The sequence below is a fragment of the Staurois parvus genome, unplaced genomic scaffold (genome assembly GCF_062004578.1).
Source record: "Staurois parvus isolate SC_StPar_1 unplaced genomic scaffold, SC_StPar_1.0 ptg000354l, whole genome shotgun sequence".
NCBI classification, from domain to species: domain Eukaryota; kingdom Metazoa; phylum Chordata; class Amphibia; order Anura; family Ranidae; genus Staurois; species Staurois parvus.
Genome location: NW_028318150.1, coordinates 5,172,649 through 5,197,361, shown reverse-complemented (window position 1 = coordinate 5,197,361; position 24,713 = coordinate 5,172,649). Strand labels below are relative to the sequence as shown.

General features: G+C 43.8%; 1 protein-coding gene across 1 annotated transcript in view; it reads right to left on the bottom strand.

Moving 5' to 3' along the window:
* Positions 1–24,713, bottom strand: part of TMEM232 (transmembrane protein 232) — a 314,394-nt gene that overhangs the window by 167,809 nt on the left and 121,872 nt on the right. Inside the window, exons 11-12 of the mRNA XM_089684744.1 lie at positions 18,449–18,621; positions 1,932–2,179 (exon numbers count right to left, since the gene is read on the bottom strand). Of these exons, the coding sequence (XP_089540870.1) occupies positions 1,932–2,179; positions 18,449–18,621 (421 nt within the window). The remainder of the gene's footprint in view (positions 1–1,931; positions 2,180–18,448; positions 18,622–24,713) is intronic.

The following is a 24,713-nucleotide window of genomic DNA, read 5'->3' as shown; positions in this document are numbered from 1 at the left end:
CCGATTGATATTGACCCGGCCTGCCTGACGACGCTTGCATTGTATGTACTGTTATCTGTGGGTGGTTTGGTTTGGTTTGTTTGCACTGTGTTATGTTTTAGTATTGCACTGCGTTTATGTTTGTATTGTTAGTGTTAATAAATTACATTGTTTATAACATATCTGAAGTCTGCGTTTCCCTGCGTCAGTCACACACCTCTGGTCATACCCGGGAGCCCTGACAGTACTGTTATCTGTGGGTGGTTTGGTTTGGTTCGTTTGCACTGTGTTATGTTTTAGTATTGCACTGAGTTTATGTTTGTATTGTTAGTCTTTAATAAATTATATTGTTTATAACTTATCTGAAGCCTGCGTTTCCCTGCGTCAGTCACATACCTCTGGTCACAGCCCGGAGCACTGACAACCCCATTATAATCTAATTCTCCCTCCCCCTCGATACTAATTTAAATACTCACTTAGCCATCCCATAAAACTCTCCCCCAGCATAGCAGACCCCCTTCCATTTAGGTGCAAACCATCTCTAGCATATAGGCTGCACCCCAATGAAAAGTTGGCCCAGTGCTCTAGAAACCCAAATCCTTCCCTCTTACACCAGGTCTTTAGCTATGCATTGAGTTCTCTAATCTCCCCGTCTTTCCTGAGTTGCACATGGCACAGGTAATATTTCAGAGAATATCACCTTTGGAGGTCCTTCCCTTCAACTTGCAGCCTAGTTCTTTAAATTGATTCTTAAGAAGCCTCCACCTTCCATGTATTCTGTCATTTGTTCCAACATGGACCAAGCCCCTCCCAGCCCCATGCCCAGCCCCTCCCAGTAATTTATCAACCCAGTCCACCACATGCCGAACCCTGGCACCAGGCAATCAGTCCTTCTGATTATAGAATCCCCTACTACCACCAGCTGACTAGGCCTTCCTGCACTACCCTCCCCACCCCTCCCAGATGGTCTGCCCTCCCGGCTGTTAGGGATAGCAGTGACATCCAGGGCTGCCACTCCTGAGCTTGCCACCCCCACATCTTCACCCAACTTGGCAAATCTGTTTGGATGCACAAACCCAGGGCCAGCCTTCCTTTTCTGTGAGCCCCTACCATTCCCTCTCATTACAGTAACCCATCTTCCTACCTGATAATCCTGATTAGCCCCTGCACCCTCCACATCAATTCCATTAGCTACCTGCTCAGAGAGCAGAAGGCCCCTTTCAAGGTTGTCGGCTCTGCCCAGTGTTGCAACTTGCTCCTCCAGATCTCTAATGCGAGTTTCCAGAAGGGCAACCCTTTATCATACTTCAATAAAGCTGTTTGGACAACTTAAAGATATGTGGTGTGCTGGCACTGTGTCATGTAAGATCCAGTCTCCATCTGGTGATTGCTTCAGCACCCAAAACACTAGAACGTTTTCCAGGAACGTGTGTGATGGGAATATGGATGGTTATCAGGGATCTGACATCACACACACACTGCAGAGCTAGAGCACAGAGCTCCCTAATATCTGATAGCTGATTGGACAAATGGCTCACACCCTTCTTCTACACATTGACACAGAAAAACATACAGAGCTGAGGCTATAAGTCATCTGCTGTCTGCTGGGGTGGGGGGAAACATCTCCCTTGAGGCTGTTGTGTCAGCTTAGAGTCTTATCAATGATTCATGCAGATAGCAGAGTAATCTCAGGTCAGAGAACAGCCACATTCAGTGCTCTGGATTCAGTCAAGTATAGACCATAGAGGGATGTTCATTTTTCAAATCTTTTGTAATAATTTTTCATGCCTGAGGTTTACAGCCACTTTAAGGTAGATTGTCTTATTTCGTGTTGAGACTGCTTTGGGAAACCCTTCCCAGTGCATCCCAATTGAGCTGGGGAGAAGGAGCCCATATGTTACCAGCTCATTTGTGTGTGTATTTTGCCTGAAATTAAAAAAACTGTTCCATACCTCAATGAAGGACGTGAAGCTTTCTTCAGAGTGCTGTTTTCTATCATAGGTGAACCTTTTTTTGGCACACGGCTCCAGCTGGCTTTCCTTGGAGTTGGGACATAGTGCACCACAGTAGGTAGGAACTGCTGTGACAAAGCTTTGGCAAGTCTGCCTCCCACATGCTGAAAGAATGACAGGCTGTCAGGGGTTGATGAAGTTTTAGCACTTGTGTTGATAAAAGGATTTGCTGGTCCATTCACTTCAGCCTTTTAGAAAGAAGATATGAAGAGAAAAAAAAAGAGCTGATTTAGTCACCATGGAAGAGAATTATGGGAGAATGGAAAAGATATGAAATTGTGTGATGACTTTCAAAACATGGCACCCAATTACTAACAAATATTTGTACGAATGCCTCAGGGACCTGCTTGGCTCAGAGTGGAGGTAGAAAGAGGGTGTTAACCCTGTGCAGTCTCTGCTTGTGTAGCACAATCACTGCATGGGCAGAGAGAGGGTCAACACAACATATGACAAAGTCGCATCTGGCAAGAATCTGTGGCAGTTTTCCATATGGAAAGCTGCCATATTTCCTCTGTTAATCAGATGCAGACCTGCATTGGTTTCTATTTCATTCTAAAATAGAAACTGGTGCAGCTGGCACAGATAGACCTGAAATAGGGATATCTGCTCTGTTAATGTGGTGCATACCACTTCTGACAGTTTCCTGTTCCATCATAATGGTGCAGAAAGCTTATTTAGTTCCCCAGTTTGAGTTTTTTCATTTAGGAATTCTGGACTTGCTAGGATTAGTGTTTCACAGAATTTTGTTGATTCATGCATCAGAGGGAAACACTATGTGGGTTCTCTAAATACTTGTCCTTGTGTTGGCAGATCTCTGTTCAGGTTGCATTACAGTGGAAATCTCAAAAATACGTTCTATTTTGGTTATCGCTGCCACTAAATCTAAAATTTAGCAGTAGTCTCTGAAAGAAGAGTAGATGGGAAAACATATTCTAGTGTGAAATGTGAGATTTCCATTGCTTGGGGACATTTCTTCTCATTTCCTCTTATTTCTCTGCAACACAAAAATAATATCTCCCCAATGGGGACACGTACAGCAAAAAAACAGAGGTTCTGTCTTTTGCTCACTCTATCCAAACGTTGGGCTTGAGTTCAGCTTTCAGTAAAAGCTAAGCCTGTTTATAAAAGTGGGCCTTCTGACTGTGCTTGCATTCATTGTCAAAACTGATTTGGCAGTGCACAAGTGGACATATCAGAACAGCAAGAATGTTTTTTTTTATCTTTGTAAGTGTAAGTGGTTGCATGAGGACTGCATGTATACATGCATATATGGTCTGTGTGAAGCTTGATTTTCATCAGGATTACTTGCAAATTATGTCTAAATCAACTTAATTGTTAAAGACACATTATTCTGTGGAACTTCCAATCCAATTCTATCATGCCGACAGCAAATTCAGGCTTACTACAAAAGCTTTACCTTATTATGTGTTATATGTCAGTATCTGGGAGTAGCGCTGCACCAATGTATATAGTGATTTGTTAGGTTATGCACCAATATACCGTATATATTGTGATTTGTTATGTTTAACGTGTGATGCACATAGCAGTGTGAGTGAGCTACTGGCCATTTGTGTTATATTGAATAGGTTAGCAGTGCAGAAGTGTATTTAATAGTTTTTTTGTTGATAAGTTCCAGGTAACTATTGACAGGGATGTGTAAAAATGGAGCTGGGGTCCTAGGCCATATGCTTAGCTCTGATACTGATGGTCTCACAGACAGCAATGTACACAACCATGTGTTGCATGGCAGGGGCCACCAACTGAAAGATAGCCTTAAGGAGGGCTTCTAACCAATCTGCCAGCCCTTTAAACATAAGAATGACTTCCATGATAGTCTTATTAGAATATGAAGTGGCCAGATCTATCATAGGAATTGTTCTTTTCTTAACAAACTGTCCTCAAAAGGATATTTTTAGCCAAATGTGTTGGGGAAATAAAAAATCTCCACGTGCAGTGGCATGCAGATTGTGAACATGAACTTTATCAGGTCTGACTGATATCAACATATGCAAAATATGATGGTCATTTCCACAATGAGTAAGGGCAAAACTTATAAACCGGGTAAAGTCCAGCATATACACCTATCACTGTAGTTTAGAAATGGAGCTGCAGTTATGAACTGTATTGGACTAAGACCTGATACAGTTTATGGCTGCAAATTACCATAATTTCTTATCCACGGTGCCAAGTTTCTATGATTTCCAGAGACTTTACCAGGTTTATAAGTTTTGTCCTTACTCATTGTGGAAATGACCATCATGTTCTCAATGTCTTAATGTCAGTCAGGCTCAGAGAAGCTAACCAAACTGGCTGTAATCAGCTTTGAAAAACAATTCTTCACAGTAAATACAATAAAAGTAGTTTAAGTGTTTTCTGACAGGAGATGATCTCATTTGGGGAACTGATCTTAATAAATGTGGCTGATTTATATTTAATTTGAATAAAGTGTTTATATTTATGTTTCATCATGTTTTTACATATTCAAAATGTCATCCTTTCTCACATTTTTCAGTACTAGACATTATACTTGAGTCTAAGGGCTCATTCACACCACCTTTGCAATCTTCAGGCAGGTTTCATTGTATTGTTAATGGCACCCAAACACAGATTGCGAACACATTGCATTTGCCGGCATCATATTGCATGGTTCTGCTGCTGTCATGCTATGCAACTGGCTGCAGTGCCTTTTCAAAAAGTACTGCTTGCACTACTTTTTTGCGGTCCAGTGTTTTTTGTAGCCCATTCAAATGAATAGGCTGTCAAAACACAAACAGGAAATTAGCTGAAATCACACAGGAATGCGCACATTCCAGTGTGTACAAGCCGTTTGGGCAAGAAGTTGGCCCTGGGCATCACCAAACCTCTGCACACCACTATCCGGGTGAGGCCAGTCTCCATATAGGACAGGTTCATCCAGCACATGGACTGAGAAAGCCTTAAGCTCAGGGATGCTCAACCTGTGGCACATCCACAACCCATTGATTGCCATCTGGGCTTGCCAACCGGCTATTCCAGAGCATCAGAGTGCATCGAGCCTGCACCAACAGCGGAGGAAGTAGGCAGCTACGGAGAGAGCAGGAGCCGCATAAGCCAATGCTTCCTCTGTAGTGTTGGCTCCTGTCCCAGGTGGAGTGATACCGAGTGCACTTCAACTGGGGCCCTTCTAACAACCTGGAGAGTGATGCCAGCAAAATCTGGAAGAGGGAAAGGTCAGTGTATTAAACAGCACATACACTGTGCTTTTGATATGGTCATAGTAGCACCTATGAAAGGGTTGACAACTATTATGCTGCTTTCACACTAATCCATGGGTGCAGCACAGTGCAGGAGTTTTGGTGCGCTTTCAGAAAGTGCAACACACCCGCAAGATGTAAAAGAAGAACTAACCCACAGGAAAGCTGCAGGTACACTGCATGGCACCTGAGGTGTGGGAAAACTGCAGTGCATCAGTGTGAAGGCAGCCTTATAGGGAACTCAGAACGGTAAGGGCTCGTTTACATTTGCGGTTTGGCAGGTGGTGAAACCCCATAGTTGAGATGTGTTTTTACCATACGCCCCCAACGTAGCATGGCGTAGCATAAGGGGTCACAATGGTGACCCTTCCCCATGCTCCAGGGGGACCGTGCGGCCTCCCTGTCACATTCTGTTTTACACTTGGATAGGAGGGGCAGCATATAGAGGAACTGATCATCTCCATTTTTCTGTAACTGTTGAAAGCTGGCTTCTCCTCATCTACCTCCCACTGACATTCAGCAACTGCAGGAGGAAAATGTTCATTATGCTATTCAAAATAAAAAATTCTAAATTCTGGCCCTCATTTTTCAAAAGGTTGAGCACGCTTGCCTTAGCAGGTGTAGGGAATTTTAGACACCCCCTATAGCAGAAACTATAGCATTTGCAGACTCAAAAAGCATTTGCTTTTATAAGCATAGCAAACATCTCCTTTAGCTTAGACCAGGCATGTCCAAAGTCCGGCCCACGGGCCATTTACGGCCCGGGGGTCGGTTTAATACGGCCCTCCAACAGCCCTCCCTGCTCTGTGTAATGCGGCCCTCCCACGGCCCTCCCTTCTATGGCAGAGAGTCTTCTGCTTGAGAGCAGAGGGCAGTGCGCATGCCTGACTGCGGCGCGTTCTCCCTGGTCTGTGTAAATGCGGCTGTCGCACGGCCCTCCCTTCTGTGGCAGACACTCTTCTGCTTAAGAGCAGTGCGCATGCCTGACTGCGCCGCGCTGGGAGCAACAGAGGGCGGTGACGTCAGGGCCGGGCTTCCAGCGTGAAGTGTGTTTCTCTTCCCCTCCCGGCTGCCGAGCAGAGACTTCAGCTCCAGCTACCTTTTTCACCCTTCACATTAGTGCAGGTAAGTTTTTTTTTTATTTATTTTCAATACATTGTGAAAACTAAGCTGTCAGTTGATCTTAATGTTATGAAATGAAAAGTATGTCGTTTGCAATTAACTTGGCATAAAATAGTTTATTTGCATTTAATTGTAATGGTTCAAAGGATGTTCGGAAAAATGTTCGGCCCTCCACCATGTTCACTTCATCCAATCTGGCCCTCTTTGAAAAAAGTTTGGACACCCCTGGCTTAGAGGAAATGTCTCAGAAGGTGAGAAGCCCTCATCAGCTGACACCTTCTATTTTTGCACTGTGTCTGGCTCAAGGGTGAGCTTAAGGGGCACGTATATGACCCTTGCTGTGCAGGGCCTTAACAAGGCCAGAAATTCTGCCAATGTGGCAGAAGATTTCTCTCTAGAGAGGAATGTCAAGGCTGGTGTAGCCAACAGCCCAGCTGAATGGCCAGAGGAATGAAGGGAGTCACAATCAGGGTATCCATCAGAGGAAAGGATACTAGAGCCTTGCATAGGTATACTACAACCTCAAGGGAGCTAAAGGCTGAGCCTGAGCTATTACGACAAGCTTACCTCTAATCTCTGTACTTATGGTCCACCATGCCCAAGAACAAAATGTCCTCAGAGAGGTACACATGACTTTCACAGCAGTGGAGCGGTAAGGGGAATGGCACAGTACAAACAACTGTAGGCCACTGTAACCCAGGCTCTGCAACTGTAGCTGCTATCAATGTGCTCTCATATAGCAGAACCAGTATACTTTGCTCAATTGACATCCTGAATCCAAAGAGGAAGAGTCAGGGTGTGCAAATTAAGTAATATCTTGGGCATGAGGGGCACATGTGCAGAACATGTTTCATCATGCAGTGGCAGTACTGCACCATTAAGGGGAGAGCATAGTGTATCAGTGCAACACCAGCACCCTCCAGTAAGACAACTTAATTGCACCAAACTGCCATTAACACTGGCTGTCCTGGAACCCTACATGTACTGTACCATGTACCAAGGGGAGCACCAACAGCAGGATTGCATGAAAAGCAACATTACAAGCCAGACCCCTATAACTGACCAGGCGGAGTTTGGGTATGATCTCCAAAGGCTCTGTCATGGAATCTATTGGAAGCTCCATTAAGAATGGCAGTGGCTATAGCACAGCTGACTGATGATCTTGAAAAAAAGTCATCCCTAGTGAAAGAGAGAAATTGATTTCCATAGAAGGTAAGCGTCTCTTGATAGAGAGAAGATGTCCATCTCCTAAGGATACTAGCAAAAAAACTGAGGCTAGCTTGAAGTGGGAGGAGTTATATAGGGGATGTTCCTAAAACCCTCTTATTTTGACAGTGTCTATTCACCTGGAGGCAGCTGCATGTAACCTAGTCATAATGATTTCAAGAAGCCTGTGCACTTTACAATCAGGAAATAAATGGGTGACCATATGATGATCAGGAGCATAAACCCCATGCGCTGTTATATACAAAAAAAAAAATCTAATTATCAGGTCAAAATCTGATAAATAACAGGTTACATAGTTACATATACTTTAAAAGTTACATACTGTAATTTGTTGAAGGTGACCCAATTGTCAGGGATCCCCGCGATCTGTCCCTCGATGGTCCCGGCGCAGGCGCACTGCTCCTCCCAGTACACGGGCACTAGGTCCGGGCCGGCCGCGGCGTTCGAGTTCGCGCATGCGCAGTAGAAGCCGCGGCCGCCCGCTGGGCACCAATGGCAGCGCAGGGCGGGATATTTAAAGGTCCCTGAGCTGTCATTTCGTTGCCTTCTGGTCTTACCTGCATTCCTGATCCTGTGAACCTGTATCCTGTAAGTTATTGACCCGGATTGCTCTTGACCTTGCTGATTTCTCCTGCCCAGACCCTTGCTTGCCTGACCTCTCTCCCTGGATGCCCCTCTGTAGATCTGACCTCCTGTTGCTGACCTGGCGTGTGACCCGACGATTCTCTGCCTGCTCCCTTGTACCTTACCGTCCTCTACATTACCGACTCGGCCTGTCTGACTACGCACTTGCTCAGCCATCCATCCATCCATCCCATCAGGGTCACCCGACCTCCTCACATTTGGCTCTCCCTGGTTGGAACCCCTGGCGGACACCCCTACCACTGACAGGTGTGCTCAGTAGAGGCGACCTGGTCTCAGGGTACTACAAGTCCATCCCCACCATCAGGGGCCCTGGTGAACAAGTACCCTGGGGCTTAGATTCCGCGCTCTGGGCACGCCTGACCGGTGGAGTGCTAGTGGTGCCGCTCGGCGGTCCCTCACAGTACCAGAAGGCCATGACTGAGCCTCGAGGAGGACTCACCCCGTTGGACGAGGTGTGCAGGCACCTGTCTACCCTGACGCAAGCTGTAAACACATTACAGGACAGATGTCTGCAGATCGAGAATCGGTTTCAGGCCTGCACCATATCTGTTCCTGTTTCACAGGCCCCGGCTCCCGCACCTCCAGTCGCAGCAGCCCACGAGCCGGCTCCTGGGCCTCCCACATCACTCCCTATGGCGGAACCCCGAGTACCCTTACCCGAGCGCTTCCATGGGGATCGCACACGTTTTCGGTCATTTCGTGACTCTTGTCTGCTCTTTTTTGAACTACAGCCACGGACCTTTTTGACAGAGTCAGTGAAAGTGGGGTTTGTTGTCTCCCTGCTGCAGGGTGAACCCCAAGACTGGGCCCACCGACTAAGGGGAAACAATGACCCTCACCTGGTTTCGGTCGACAGCTTCTTTAACGCTATGGCCATCTTATATGATGACCCACAACGGGCGGCCTCGGCCGAGGCCACGTTATACGCACTCCGACAAGGTCGGCGGACGGCTGAGGAATACGCCTCTGACTTTAGGCGCTGGATGGGTGACACTCGTTGGAACGAGTTCGCCCTTTTACACCAGTTTCGTATGGGCCTATCTGAGGCTCTGAAAGACGAGCTCGCCCGGGTAGAGGTGCCCGAGATATTAGAAGACTTGATTGCACTCACTATTAAAATTGACCGTAGGCTACGGGAGCGCAGATTGGAGAGGTCTGGTCAGGGTCGCGGAAATCCCTGGGGGTCATTTCAGGGATCCGGTCAACATACTAGGCCAAGCATCCAGAACCTGCCGGCTGAAGATGCCCCCGAACCCATGCAGCTAGGCCTGGCTCGGCCTAAACTATCGCCTGAGGAACGCCAGCGCAGACGCTCCCAGAATCTGTGCCTGTACTGCGGCGAAGCTGGTCACATGGTGCGTTCCTGCCCGCAGAAACTGAGTAAGTTCACTTCATCTTCTTTATCTGTTGGCGATATGACCCCGTCCCAGTACTTAGTTGTTCCCCTCTCCTTTCAGCTTTCCGAAAGGACCGTGGAGGTGTCGGCCATAGTTGATTCGGGGGCATGCAGCTGTTTTGTGGATATCAATTTTGCTCACCAGCAGGGTATTCCCCTCCGCCCAAAGGAGAAGGGGTTTCATATCTTTTTAGCTGATGGTTCCCGGATAAAGTCAGGAGTAGTCAACCAGGAGACCCCTTCCATTATGACTTCCATTGCCGGTCAGCACCGGGAACTCCTCCGCCTGGATGCTATTGCATCACCCCTTTTCCCAGTCATTCTGGGGCTCCCTTGGTTGCGGGCCCATAACCCCCAAATTGACTGGGAAACTGGGGTTGTCTCGTTCCCTTCCCCATATTGTCGGGAACTGTGTCGAACTTCGGGCCCGGGGGTCCCCCAGGTTCTTCTGTGCTCTGAAGGGGATGACAGCCTGAAACAAGTGGTTCCTGCAGCCTATCACAAGTTCCTTGACGTGTTCAGTGAACGGGGAGCAGATGCTCTACCCCCCCACCGCCCATATGACTGTCCGATTGATCTGTTGCCCGGTTCTGAAATCCCGTTCGGACGAATTTTTCCCCTTTCTGAGCTGGAATTAGGGGCCCTGAAGGACTATATTGAGGATAGCCTCCGTAAGGGATTCATCCGTCCCTCCACTTCCCCAGCAGGTGCAGGGATCTTCTTTGTAGAAAAGAAGGACAAGACTTTGAGGCCATGCATTGACTATCGGGAGCTGAATAGGGTCACCATTAAAAATCGTTACCCATTACCTCTGGTGCCTGAATTGTTCCAGAGCTTAAAGGCTGCGGTAGTATTTACCAAGTTGGACTTAAGGGGAGCCTACAATTTGGTTCGCATAAGGGAGGGGGATGAGTGGAAGACGGCCTTCCGCACCCGATTCGGCCATTTTGAATACCTGGTTATGCCTTTCGGGTTATGCAATGCGCCAGCCACCTTCCAGCACTTTGTAAACGACATCTTTAGGGACTTCCTGGACATCTTTGTCATCGTCTACTTAGACGACATTTTGATTTTCTCATCCTCCCTGGGGGAGCACAGGGTACATGTAACAAAGGTGTTGGGGCGGTTGCGGCAGCACGGGTTGTACGCTAAAGCAGAGAAATGCTGCTTTGAACAGGCTAGCGTTACATTCCTGGGTCTGATTATCTCCACCACGGGGGTCGCAATGGACCCTCAGAAGGTCTCAGCGATCCTAGATTGGCCTGAACCCACGGACAGGAAAAGTGTCCAACGTTTTATTGGGTTCGCAAATTTCTACCGGAAGTTCATCAAGAACTTCTCGGGTCTGGTCTCCCCTATCACTCAATTAACTAAGCTTGGGACGCGATTCAGATGGACGCCCGAGGCACAGGAAGCCTTTGAGGCACTAAAAAGGTTATTTACCTCGGCACCCATTCTGGGTCATCCCGACGCCTCCCTGCCCTACATCTTAGAAGTAGATGCATCTGAAAACGCGGTTGGCTCCATCCTTTCCCAGCGGAAGGGCGCCAAGGAATTGCTTCACCCAGTAGCATTCTTTTCACGGAAACTTACCCCGGCGGAGAGGAACTACGACATTGGGGATCGCGAGCTACTGGCTATCAAAACCGCTTTAGAGGAATGGAGGTACCTGCTGGAAGGTGCCTCCCATCCCATCCTGATATTCACGGACCACAAGAACCTGGAATATCTGAGGACGGCCAAACGTCTACGCCCACGACAAGCAAGATGGGCATTGTTTTTCTCGAGGTTCCAGTTCCACATCACATACAGGCCCGGCTCGAAAAACACGAAGCCTGACGCATTGTCGCGCATGTATGAGGACACCAAGGAGATCCCAGTGCCCGACACTATTCTTCCGGCAGGGAATTTCTTGGCCCTTCAGACAAACCTTCGCTCCGAGATCCTGAGGGCGTCCACAGCAATGTCTACCTCCGATGGGGCCCCCCTCCAGAACAAGGAGGGACTCCTATGGAGGGAGGACCGGATTGTGGTGCCAGAGGATGCCCGAACCTTAGTCTTGGGACATTGCCATGACCACCCACTGGCAGGACATTTTGGACCAGTCAAGACCCTGGAACTTCTCCGGCGTTCCTTCTGGTGGCCGGACATGGCCAAGGATTGTAAGATCTACGTGGGCTCCTGTGCCATCTGCCAGCGGAACAAGCCTTCAAGGAACAAGGCATGGGGCCTGCTACGTCCATTACCCATCCCTGAACGGCCCTGGCAGAGAATCTCCATGGACTTCATAGTCGAGCTCCCTCCTTCGCTGGACCACACAGCAATTCTCGTGGTTGTGGACCGCTTATCCAAGATGGCCCATTTCATCCCTTTACGGAAGACTCCATCTGCAGCCGAGACGGCACAAGTCTTTATTCGAGAGATCGTTAGACTGCATGGGGTTCCCGAAGACATCGTCTCGGACCGAGGGGTGCAGTTTACCTCGCGGTTTTGGAGGGCGCTGTGCAAAGCCCTGGATATCAAGCTGTCTCTTTCCTCGGCATTTCACCCTCAGACCAATGGCCAGACCGAGAGGACCAATCAGACCCTGGAGCAATACCTGCGATGCTACACATCATTCTCTCAGGACGACTGGGCGCCACTCCTCCCTTTGGCAGAATTCGCGTACAACAACGCTTGCCATTCAGCAACTGGGCAGTCCCCGTTCTTCGCCAACTATGGGTTTCATCCGGTCTTCCTCCCGGACTTGGTCCCGGAATGCCCGATTCCAGCGACGCAGGATGCACTGACCTTCTTCACCTCCAACAATAAGAAATTACAGGAAGCCATCCGTCAAGCCCAAGAAGACTACAAGAGGGCTTTCAATAGGAAGCGAAGAGGGAACCTGGTGTTGCAGCCCGGAGAGAAGGTTTGGCTGGCTACGTCAAACTTGAGGATGCTTTGCCCATCAAAGAAATTGGGACCTAAATTCATAGGCCCTTTTTGCATCAAACGGATGGTCAATGAGGTGGCCTATGAACTTGTTCTCCCTGACACACTCAAGATCCACCCTGTCTTCCACGTGTCCCTGTTGAAACCGGTAGTCCCTGATGCCTTCCCGGAACGGGAATCCAGGCCCCCGGAGGCCGTAACAGTTGAAGAGGAAGAGGAATTCGAGGTAGAGGCAATCTTGAAGTGCCGTCGAAGGGGGGGCCAGACCCAATTTCTCATCAAGTGGAAGGGCTACGGCCCTGAGGACAATTCGTGGGAACCAGCCCATAATGTCCATGCACCTAGGCTTGTCCGGAGGTTTCTTTGTGATCACCCGTGGTGGAGAGATCGGGTGGGCATCCGGAGGTTGCCCGTAGGGGGGGGGCAATGTCAGGGATCCCCGCGATCTGTCCCTCGATGGTCCCGGCGCAGGCGCACTGCTCCTCCCAGTACACGGGCACTAGGTCCGGGCCGGCCGCGGCGTTCGAGTTCGCGCATGCGCAGTAGAAGCCGCGGCCGCCCGCTGGGCACCAATGGCAGCGCAGGGCGGGATATTTAAAGGTCCCTGAGCTGTCATTTCGTTGCCTTCTGGTCTTACCTGCATTCCTGATCCTGTGAACCTGTATCCTGTAAGTTATTGACCCGGATTGCTCTTGACCTTGCTGATTTCTCCTGCCCAGACCCTTGCTTGCCTGACCTCTCTCCCTGGATGCCCCTCTGTAGATCTGACCTCCTGTTGCTGACCTGGCGTGTGACCCGACGATTCTCTGCCTGCTCCCTTGTACCTTACCGTCCTCTACATTACCGACTCGGCCTGTCTGACTACGCACTTGCTCAGCCATCCATCCATCCATCCCATCAGGGTCACCCGACCTCCTCACATTTGGCTCTCCCTGGTTGGAACCCCTGGCGGACACCCCTACCACTGACAGGTGTGCTCAGTAGAGGCGACCTGGTCTCAGGGTACTACAAGTCCATCCCCACCATCAGGGGCCCTGGTGAACAAGTACCCTGGGGCTTAGATTCCGCGCTCTGGGCACGCCTGACCGGTGGAGTGCTAGTGGTGCCGCTCGGCGGTCCCTCACACCAATATATATATATATATATATATATATATGTATATATATATATATATCCCTTGTCAGAAAAAAGAAACAGATTGAAAGTTACTCCAATAATTAAAAGAAAATGTTCTAAGCAGGTTCAATATTTCTAGCAATGTAATTGTCTGACAACAGTAATGTGTTCCACAATGAATCTGTATTGTCAGTCTGTACTATTTACACATTAAAAAGCAAAGATTTCTGCAGGATAAAAGGCTAAGTAATTCAATATTTTGTTAATGTCTCTCAGAAGCCAAGTATTTTTCTAAATTAACACGGTTACATTCAGCATCTGCGATGTCTAAAAATACAATCTGATTAATGCTACATATAAATTATTTATATAGAGAACCAGATGGTGGAGGGTGGTAATGTTCAGTAGAACCGCAGAGTTTTGCCAACATATGCTGTTAAATTGATTAAACAAAGCAGTCTTGTTCAAATTATTGTGCATCATTTTCTGTATCATATACTACTTCCCATAAACTTGCATAGAGCAGAAAAATGGTATCTTTTTCCACTCCAACACCTATTAGTTTTTACCATACAAATGAAAAGGTGACATTTAGACAGTGACATTAGATTTTCTTTTGCATTTAATACAAGATCACACGATTTGGGTCTTGCATTGTGAGTTACATTTTGTTACTAACAGAGTTGGAGTTGGCATATATAAAATGTGATGGTAAATTTGTCTTACTTTCAACAAATTTCACCTAACGTTTACCATATTTATAACGAAAACTTATTGTACATTCGCCCAACATTTGCCAGGTGAAAAATACATTCCTTAATATTCAGCAACATCTTCCCTTTAATGAGAAAATATCCTTAGGGTACCATTCATCCTATTTCTAAAAGAATGAATGTAACATTCCCAGCATATTCACGTGACAAACTCATAAATAAAATTTGCCAAAGCTGAGGTGTCAAATGGTTACACCTTATAATAATGCAATGGCTGCGTAAAGAAAAGAAAATGTAAAAGCACATGTTTAGCATCTTAGGGTAAATCTGCTTCATATTTGCATTTTGATAAAATAAAATAGAAAAAAAACTGCCGACAAAACATGGCATGCATGTAAACTGGTATCCTACAGTAAGGGGGCAGCAAGAGAAAAGTGTTTTGCTTCCTTGATACTAGCATGCATATTTTGTAGCATTCAGGGGTGCTTTAAATGGCATTTTCAAAATAAAATGGCACCTCCTCAAAGCATCAGCACCTGAACACCAGGTCCTTTTGGACCTCAACTGGCCAGGACGGGGTACTTACATAGGTGGTTATCCCTTCCTTTTGTGAAGTGGTATTAGGGATCCTTTCGACTTTTCACCAATTCACTGTGCATGGTAGTAAAAAATAATGAAAAAAAAATAACATCTACATAAATAATAATTAATCCTCCTAATTTAACTAATAGTTTTCAGATTCCAGTGGCATCAAAATACCTTCCATATTCTCATGGTATCTAAAAATATTCCTTAGTGTTTTTTTTCTGATAGATGATGGAACAAAAAGAGAAGTGAAAATAATCCTGGCACTGCAATGGTTTTAACCATATACCCTCTAGGAAAGTGCCTCCATGGAATACAAAAATGGTCCAGCACACTCTCCAGTAATCAGCACAAAAAAAGTATATTTAACCCCTTTCTTACTGGATGTATGCATACATGTGGAAGCACACATGTGGCTGTTAGGAACATGCTCGACCCATCATTGTGACAGCACTGTCACTGACAGTTCCTGGTTACAGGTTCACAATCAGGAGTTGGTAGGATGGACTCCCAATCATGTGATCACTGTGACAGCCAATCATCATTATAGTAAGAATGAACCCTGCACAGGAAATGTACATGTTCCTGTCACTTGCACTATGCCTGTATACTTATACTGTGCTTTTTAACACTGCTCCTATTATATAATGCATAGTCATTGCGCTGATTATAGAGTCATTTCTATGGCATGTTTTATTGTGCATAAAGACACAGTGACAAGAAAGCTGACCTTTTCAGAGTTATTTTCTTTCCAACATATTAACCTTTAATGATCAATGTCCATCGTTTATAGGACAGGACCAATTTATGCCACGTTAATGAACATTAAAAAAAAGCCAAAAACACACAGTAAAATTTATCCAGCAAACTCAGTAGTTTGGATTATTTTCTAATGGCTACAAACAACAAGTAATACAAACATGTGTGGTATCCCCATGCACGTCAGGAGTGGGAGAAATGTTTTGGGCTGTTTTTTGGTGGTCATGAAAATGGCAAGAAATATACAGCTAAAACTTAAAAAAAATATATTTTTGATGTACTATTTTGGGCTGGTTTACTTTTAATGATGAATAAAAATCAGGAGATTGTAACATTTACCACCAAATGAAGGTTAATTTATCTAGAAAAAAAATCAAAGTACAATATATTTGAATGCCCTGAGTATTTCCTAAGATATATATAATTTTAGTAACACATGCCAATGTTGGAAAACTGGATTCATGTGTTAGGGTTTGTTTACCTTTCACCTTAAGGTAATATTAAAAGATATTTTTTACTTAAAATAAAAATTATGTTATACTTATGCAGCACCCACTTCTGGTTAGGTTGCTAGGTGGATTTGATTGCTCCATGGCTTCATTGTAGTGAGTGGAGCAGCAAATGATTGTGTAGGTCTGTTTAGGGTTTCCTGAGCTGAGAGTTTGATGACTTCTCCCTGCCTTTGATTTCCAGAACACAGGGCTGGGAGTTTCAAATGATCAACTGAATATGTATCATGCTCCAGCCAATCCCTGCAGGGAGGCATCCAGAAGGTGGCTGGGGAGGTGATAAAGGTGCAGGAGGACTGAGCAGATGATTCTGTCCCTCAGTTCCAGCTTCTCATGGAGCTGCTGCCCCTTGAGGCAGCTCTACTGAGGTAATAAATTGCAGCTGCTAGGCTATGGGCCTGGGGAAGATTGCCTGAGGATCACATTTGCTGGGGGGGGCATTGCACTGGAAGTCCTGGGCCTGGAGAAGGATCCAGTTAATCTCCTTCACTTGGGATCTACGTGTGGATGCTGGGTGACAGACATCACTTGGGACACTGTAAGTAAAGACCTTGCTGGGAACTCTTAGTTGTGCAAGAGCCAGAAGGGAACAAAGAGTCATAGGTTGCTATATGGACTGGTGCAGTAGGGTCCTAGATATACTGGCCATTCGATGCTACCTCCAGAAAGTTGCATTTAAAGTTGAGAGAAATGCTTGTCCTCCTATCATTGCTACTGATTGTTTTGGAGTATTCTATAACCCAAAACCCCTCTCCCGTTATAGTTCTTCAGCAATAAATCCCAAAAAGACATCCCCGAGACTAAGCCAGAATTGTCAGTGTGCGTGGGACTGTGCTTGCGTGGCTGGCAGCCTCTGTACTATTTAGGAGGACCTGGGCCTATTTTCAGGGGCCCCTTCAGGGGTAAGCACTACACTTACCTGCTCTATGCAATGATAATGTACAGAGCGGTCACTTGCCTCCTCTTTTCCAGTCCCTTGCCGGAGCTCTCTGCCCCTCCTTGCTTTGGGTGCCTTCTCAGCAAGCCAGGTGCTACGGTGGCACGCCTGCAGGCATGTGCTCCTGAGTCAGGCTGTCTGTGTCCATAGACATGCACAGTGAAAGTAAGCTATGCCCCCATTCCCTCCTCACAGGAGTTTGACTGACAGCTGCTCTCAGTGACTCCTGTGAGACCAGGAAGTGAAAGAATTGGTGCTCTAAGGATCAGCACTGGAGTGAGGACTCAGGTGAGTTTTTAGGGATGGAGGGGGTAAAAACAGGTAGTGGGGCATTTTTTACCTTAACGCAGAGAAAGCATTAAGGTAAAAAACCTTTTAAGTAAAAAACACTTTAAGGGATTAAACTATTTCAACATTTTCGGCTAAAACAGAAATAAAAATCTGAAGGTGGTTCTAGCCTTCCCTACTCTTTCCCCTCACTTCCAATCTTAAAACAAACAGGACAGGAAGTCAGGATAAATATCTGTATTAGAGTCCTGAATATAGTAGTAAAACCTGATGGGGTTCTAACGCTTTCTTTACTTAAAAAGTTTTGGCTAGACATAACCTTGAATGTAGTTAATGTAAAAATGTCTGGAACCTGGGTTTAAAACAAACGATTTTCTATATCATTCCAATTGAGTTTCCATAGGCATATTCAAAAACATCCAATCCTTTACTGTCAACTAGCAAAATTCTAATGCATGTTAAAATGTTGCAGGAAGTTAACCAGAACTGTTCACCTCCTGGCAATGTTTTGGCTAAAATTGGCCACTTTCAGCCAAAACCATACACCCAGCTGGTTGCTAATGATGACCTGATATGTAGCCACTAACAGGCATAAGACATATTTATTTTATTATTTTTATTAAGGCATATTGCCATTACTACATCTTAATTCATTCGATTTATTCATGTTTGTGTTTGGATCCCAATAATACACTAGATATCTGTTTAGATCTAATAGTGTCAGGCAGTACAATAAGAGTAATTTTGCACATTTTGGACATTATCTTTTAGGAGTGGTTCACAGAATGTTTGTTTTTTGATGAGAAAATGGAAAATGTTGACAGGAAAGAACAACCCACAGTATCCCCCAGAATTCTGTTAACATCTGACCTTTTATTATTTATAGCTTACTTAATTTAAAATGTTATTTTTTTGATAAACATCACTGGATTCTCTAAATGCAATAGCACAGAAGAGCTTAGTAAATGCAGATGTTACTGCTTTTTCAATACAAACCTCGGCAATCTTTTCAGCATCAAAGTCTCGAGTATAATTTTCTGTACTTTTATGTTTGTATAGTGCATTCCAGATTGCAAATCTGAGGCCATCTCGGTTCCTGTCCCACTTAAGTTCATGATAGATTTTAACCAGATTGTAAACAGCACAATATGAAATCATCCAAAAGTCTTCTAAAAAAACACAAAAAAAATTAAATTAAGCTTTTATTAACCTTTAAAACGCTGTGTTGTATATGTCTGAGGAAGAGTGTTGTGACAAACTACATTTGATAATTTAAGGGTCCGTAAGGCAGAACTGCAGAACTACTACTGAAACAGTGTTCCTCAATAGCCTAGAGAGCATGTTTTATGCCCAAGAAAGAGCTAACACACCCCTAAGGATGTACATCTGCCCAGATCATGAAGAGACATAAGACTCCAATAGGAAATATTTATGTGTAAAATACAACCAGTGTAATACAGGTTTAGATACATGCCTTTTTTCCTTTGTTGGATTAAAGTGGTTGTAAAGGCTGAAGGTTTTTTACCTTCATGTATTCTATGCATGAAGGTAAAAAACCTTCAGTGTGTAGTTTCCCCTGAGCCTAATCCTGTCTTGTGCACAAGAGCAGCGGTTCTCCCAGGTGTCTCCCTCCATTGGCTGAGACACAGCAGCAGGAGACATTGGCTCCCTAAATACGCACACAGTGCATATAATATTAAATGAAAACCATACCTCATAAATAAAATATATCCGTGACATAAAAATATATATCAATAGAAAACCAAATATATAAAGAAAATCTTTTTCTTGCCCCTAAATTATTTCTTCAAATCAAACATTAATAGAAAATCCATAATAATGCGAATAAATAGTGATGAAAAAAATATATATATAAAAAACTGTGTTAATTAACATATATATATATATATATGTGATAATTCCAATAATAAATGTGACCATAAAAAATATGAATAGTGAATCTCAATCAAATATACGTGATTGATGTGAAAAAACCATATATTAAACTATTACATATAAAAGAATCCACTGAAACTTGTGATGTTTAAATATAAAAAAGTGTCCATAAATGAACAATCACAGTCCATGCAATACGGTGAAAACGACACTCAGTGTTCTTCACTTCTAGTGCTCAAAAAAAAAGAAAGGGAAGAAATCCTCCAATGGAAGCAATGCCTGCTCACCTCCCCAACTCGACCCGCAAAGGGCCACAAGGCTATAACTCTCCTCCAGGTGATCCTTTGCTTCCAAGCAGCTCAGTAAGGAATCACAGGACCTCCTCTCCACCTCCTGAGGACGGAGGGGGAATTCCTTGAGACGGAACGCTCCGTCTCAAGGAATTCCCCCTCCGTCCTCAGGAGGTGGAGAGGAGGTCCTGTGATTCCTTACTGAGCTGCTTGGAAGCAAAGGATCACCTGGAGGAGAGTTATAGCCTTGTGGTCCTTTGCGGGTCGAGTTGGGGAGGTGAGCAGGCATTGCTGCCATTGGAGGATTTCTTCCCTTTCTTTTTTTTGAGCACTAGAAGTGAAGAACACTGAGTGTCGTTTTCACCGTATTGCATGGACTGTGATTGTTCATTTATGGACACTTTTTTATATTTAAACATCACAAGTTTCAGTGGATTCTTTTATATGTAATAGTTTAATATATGGTTTTTTCACATCAATCACGTATATTTGATTGAGATTCACTATTCATATTTTTTATTGTCACATTTATTATTGGAATTATCACATATATATATATATGTTAATTAACACAGTTTTTTATATATATTTTTTTTTCATCACTATTTATTCGCATTATTATGGATTTTCTATTAATGTTTGATTTGAAGAAATAATTTAGGGGCAAGAAAAAGATTTTCTTTATATATTTGGTTTTCTATTGATATATATTTTTTTATGTCACGGATATATTTTATTTATGAGGTATGGTTTTCATTTAATATTATATGCACTGTGTGCGTATTTAGGGATTCATTCTAGCGCTTCACTATTTTTGTGTTTGATATTTTATCACTTATTGGTTAAGGCAGAGTGATAGCAGCTGTTAGGATAGGGACTCACCCATACCAAGCGCAGGAGGATATTTCCATTCAGACATTGGCTCCCGCTGCTGTTAATCACAGCCAGTGAGGAGGGAGCAGGGGGAGGGGCAGAGCCAAGCTCTGTATATCTCATAGACACACAGAGTGCCCAGCTTACTCTGGGGACACTCAGCAGGGGGGAGGAGCCAGAATCACTGGCAAGGGACCTGAAAAGAGGAGGATCAGGGCTGCTCTCAGCAAAACCATTGCACAGAGCAGATAAGAATGACATGTTTGTTTATTTTTTCTTAGTATCACTTTAAGGTGCTTTTACTATATAGGAGAAAAATAGTTTTGCTTTGCACCGTGCATAATATGTGTCACAAAGTGATCTATGTATCAATGTTTTTATCCAAAATTCAGACAAGATTCCCACATTTTTCCAACTGAATCTTATATGAAATGTGTAAATCTTGGGTAATAGATGTATGAATCTGGGGTGAAAGCATGGACAGATAAAACCCAAAATGTAGAATGCCAGGCTGAAATAAAAGTCAGTTATAATGTCTTTGCTATTGAAATCCGATCATATATCATATTAATATGTATGTTTCTAGAATATCATACAATGCTTTCCAACAATAAAATATTACAATGACCATAAAACAAATAAAACATTTACAAAAAAGGCAAAAGAAAATGTTAAAGAGAAGTAGAGGCATCTAAGAAACAAAGTCTTATTTTGTTTTAGAGGACCAGTTACATCTCATTTTAATGTATCATGTAATGTATCATTTAAAAAAATACAGTAGGAAAGCCCAAGCAAATTCTTTATAAAAACCTCCACAAGCCCTCTTGATTTGCCAAAGATGCCATTTGAATTCTTTTTCAGTAAAACACAAAGGAAATGGGATTAATCTATTTTCTTTTTTCACAGTCGAATTACATCTTCACAGATGAAGTAGCATCTCACATTAAAGCTTGGGAATAGGAACTTCGTAAATGCTCTTCAAAGACTTGTAAGCATGTGGATGTTAAATGTCTTCTGTTTACTGAAAATGTTTTATTGTTTTGTATCTAATGCATGTGGTTAGAATTTAGAGTCACTATGTAGCACTGTTTAGTTGTGTCCTTGCTCTGCTGAGGTGGTATTCCCTGGGAGGTAAGGGTTAACTCTGCTGGTCAGGTTTTTCTATGATTTTTGAGGAAGAACAACCCTCTTTTTGCGGCAGACACATAAAAAGAGAAGGAACCTTATCTTAAAAAAAAAAAAAAAAGGGAAAGAACCACCTCACAGGAGTGCCATAGTTAGTAAGATGGTCAGTGGATCAGTTCCAGGTCTCCATAGTCAAGGACATGCTGCTAAGGATGTGATCCATAACTTTGCACCTAAACTAACCCTTGTGGGAGCCTAGTCAGGTTCCAGGAGTATGGACTTATGCTTACCTACTTCTCGCCTACTTAAGGTATGACTACTTCAAAGGGCAATCAGAGGCACCAGTGGACAAACTAAAGGGCACTTAGAATATGATGTATTGCAGAAATCTTTGCTGAACTGAGGCCAGTCTTAAAGGGGTGCTTGCATGCATGGCGTATCACAAGAACAGGGTTTATTAGGGTACAAGACAAATTGGAGAAGATACTGTACAAATGTTTAATGTGCAGTGAAGCTTTTCAGAGGAGGCTACATTGCCATTGCTAATGTCGAGTGCATAAGCAGCCAGCTGGTCGAGAAGTGGTGTGACTTGGCAAAGGTGATTGAAGGCCCTGGTAGAGAAGGAGCTTGTCTGCTTAGGCTCCTTTCCTCACAATCAGAGCCCAGTACTGGATATGACTTTCAGCATTGAGTGTCCTAGGGACCTGTGGCAGGCGCAGCACCCTTTGGTGCCTAGTGCGCTGTGGCATTAGAAAAATTATGCAATTGCTGTTTCTTTTGTTTGATTGGACTGACTTTACTCTGTAATTCCTCCAATGCCGCTCTATGGATGCAGTAGGTTTAACCGTTTCAATACCGTGCAATTTTACACCTTCCTGCCCAGGCCAGTTTTCAGGTTTCAGCGCTCTCACACTTTGAATGACAATTGCGCGGTCATACAACATTGTACCCAAACTAAAATTTGATCATTTTCTTCACACAACTAGAGCTTTCTTTTGGTGGTATTTAATCACCGCTGGGGTTTTTATTTTTTGCTAAATTAACAAAAAAAGACCAAAAATTTTGAAAAAAAAACACATTTTTCTTTGTTTCTGTTATAAAAGTTTACAAATAAATAATTGTTCTTCATAAATTTAGGCCGATATGTATTCTGCTACATGTCTTTGGTGAAAATAACCCAAATTAGGATGTATTTTTTAGTTTGTAGGAAAGTTATAGAGTTCACAAACTATGGTATAGATCTGAATATTGATCAATCCTGAAGTACTGACAGCCAATCTAATATCTTGAGGTCCAAGAATGTCAGAACAGTACAGATATCCCCCAAATGACCTTTTTTTGCAGAGTAGACAGTCCGACGTACTTCTTAAGAGGCATGGCGAGTTTTTTGAAGTTGTATTTTTTTGTCATAATTTTTCGGAAAATGAAAAAATTAAAAAAATTATTTTCACTATTTTTTTTTTACATACTGTCACCAGTGCAGTACAGCGTCATCATATAACTGGCATGGCGGTGAACAGCGACACTGACTGGTGACAGTATGAAAAAAATATATATATATTTTTTTTTTTTTTTTTTTTTTTATTATATTTAATTTTTTATTACATTTTTTTTTTTTTTTTAAAGATTTTTTTTCATATTTTACTATGACCAAAATAGTACAATGTTACCATAGTAACACTGTACTACTTTGGGGAAGTGATCAGTATTTTTTTTTTTTTTTTTTACACAATTTGCTTATAGCAAAGAATTACTTTGCTATAAGCAAGCATTTACCTGAATGAAATCGATTCATTCAGCTTTTTTTTTTTTTTTTGTGCTTAGCTGTGATTTGGTCACAGCTAATCACATGACATGTGCATGTGATTAGCTGTGACCATTCACAGCTAGGCACTAGTATACAATGGATGGCATCATGAATGAAGCCATCCATTGTATACAACTGTCATGTGACCTGCTGTGATTGGTCACAGCAGGTCACATGGTACCGGCAACGGGAGCCGGTACTCGGATCTGTCATCGGCCATGTCCGAGGTGCACGGGCGGTGACAGATCGCACTGCTGCGTCGCTCTGCAACCGCGCAAACCGCGCATGTGCGGGAGCACGCCAAATGGCGTGCACCCGGAAAGCTGCAGCGCTTTTCAAGCCGCCAAACGGCCATTGGCCGGGCGGCTAATGGTTAAAGAGCACACCGAATACTTTAGTTAACTTCTTTAATAACTTCAATCTTCTTCATATAACTGCTTACAATGGCTTGTTTCATTTATCATACAGTAGCTTATTTCTTTATATTACAGTGGTTTGATTCGATAGCTTGATAAATTTGTTAGATTCAGTAAATTTGTTCGTTATATTCGTAAAATTCGTAAATTCGTTTGATAAGTTAGTTCGGTGGAACTACAAGTAAAACACACACAACAGTTTTAACATACAGATCTACCTGCACTGCCAAACAATAGAAGAACACACAAGTGCATTAAATACCTATTTGGCCTGCTCTGCCTCCATAAAGCTCTTCTGATTGGAACTGTCTGTTTCCTCTTCTGTCTGGTGAGCATGTGTCTCTAGAAAATCCTAGCAGGGAGTTTACACAGGCATAGATGTGAAACTGGCTGGGATTGGTTAAGGCTCTGTACAGTGTGAGGCTGTCTGTGATTGGCTCATCTTTAACTAACTCTTAAAGGCATATTTTCCTTTTCTGCTTCTGCTAACACAATGAATATAGAAATGTCATATAACAATCAAAGACATAAATTACAGCAATGATTTTGCTTTTGGCTTTAACATATGCACATATATACTATACTGAGGTTATTGGCAGGTTTGGTATACACATATATGTAAACCATATTGGCAACCTAGGATTGGTCTTAGCTGGCCAGCTACAGGACCCAGCCTGGAAGTCACAGAAGAGTGAGGCCTCTAGAGAGGAATAAGCAAAGGTTATGTACACAGTTTCCTAGTATTCAATTCTAACATAAAAATCAATGTCACCATGAGTGAGGTGACAGGATATTGGGCTGGTGGAATATGGTACAGGCTCATTGGTACCCACTCAGAAATGCTGCACAACTAA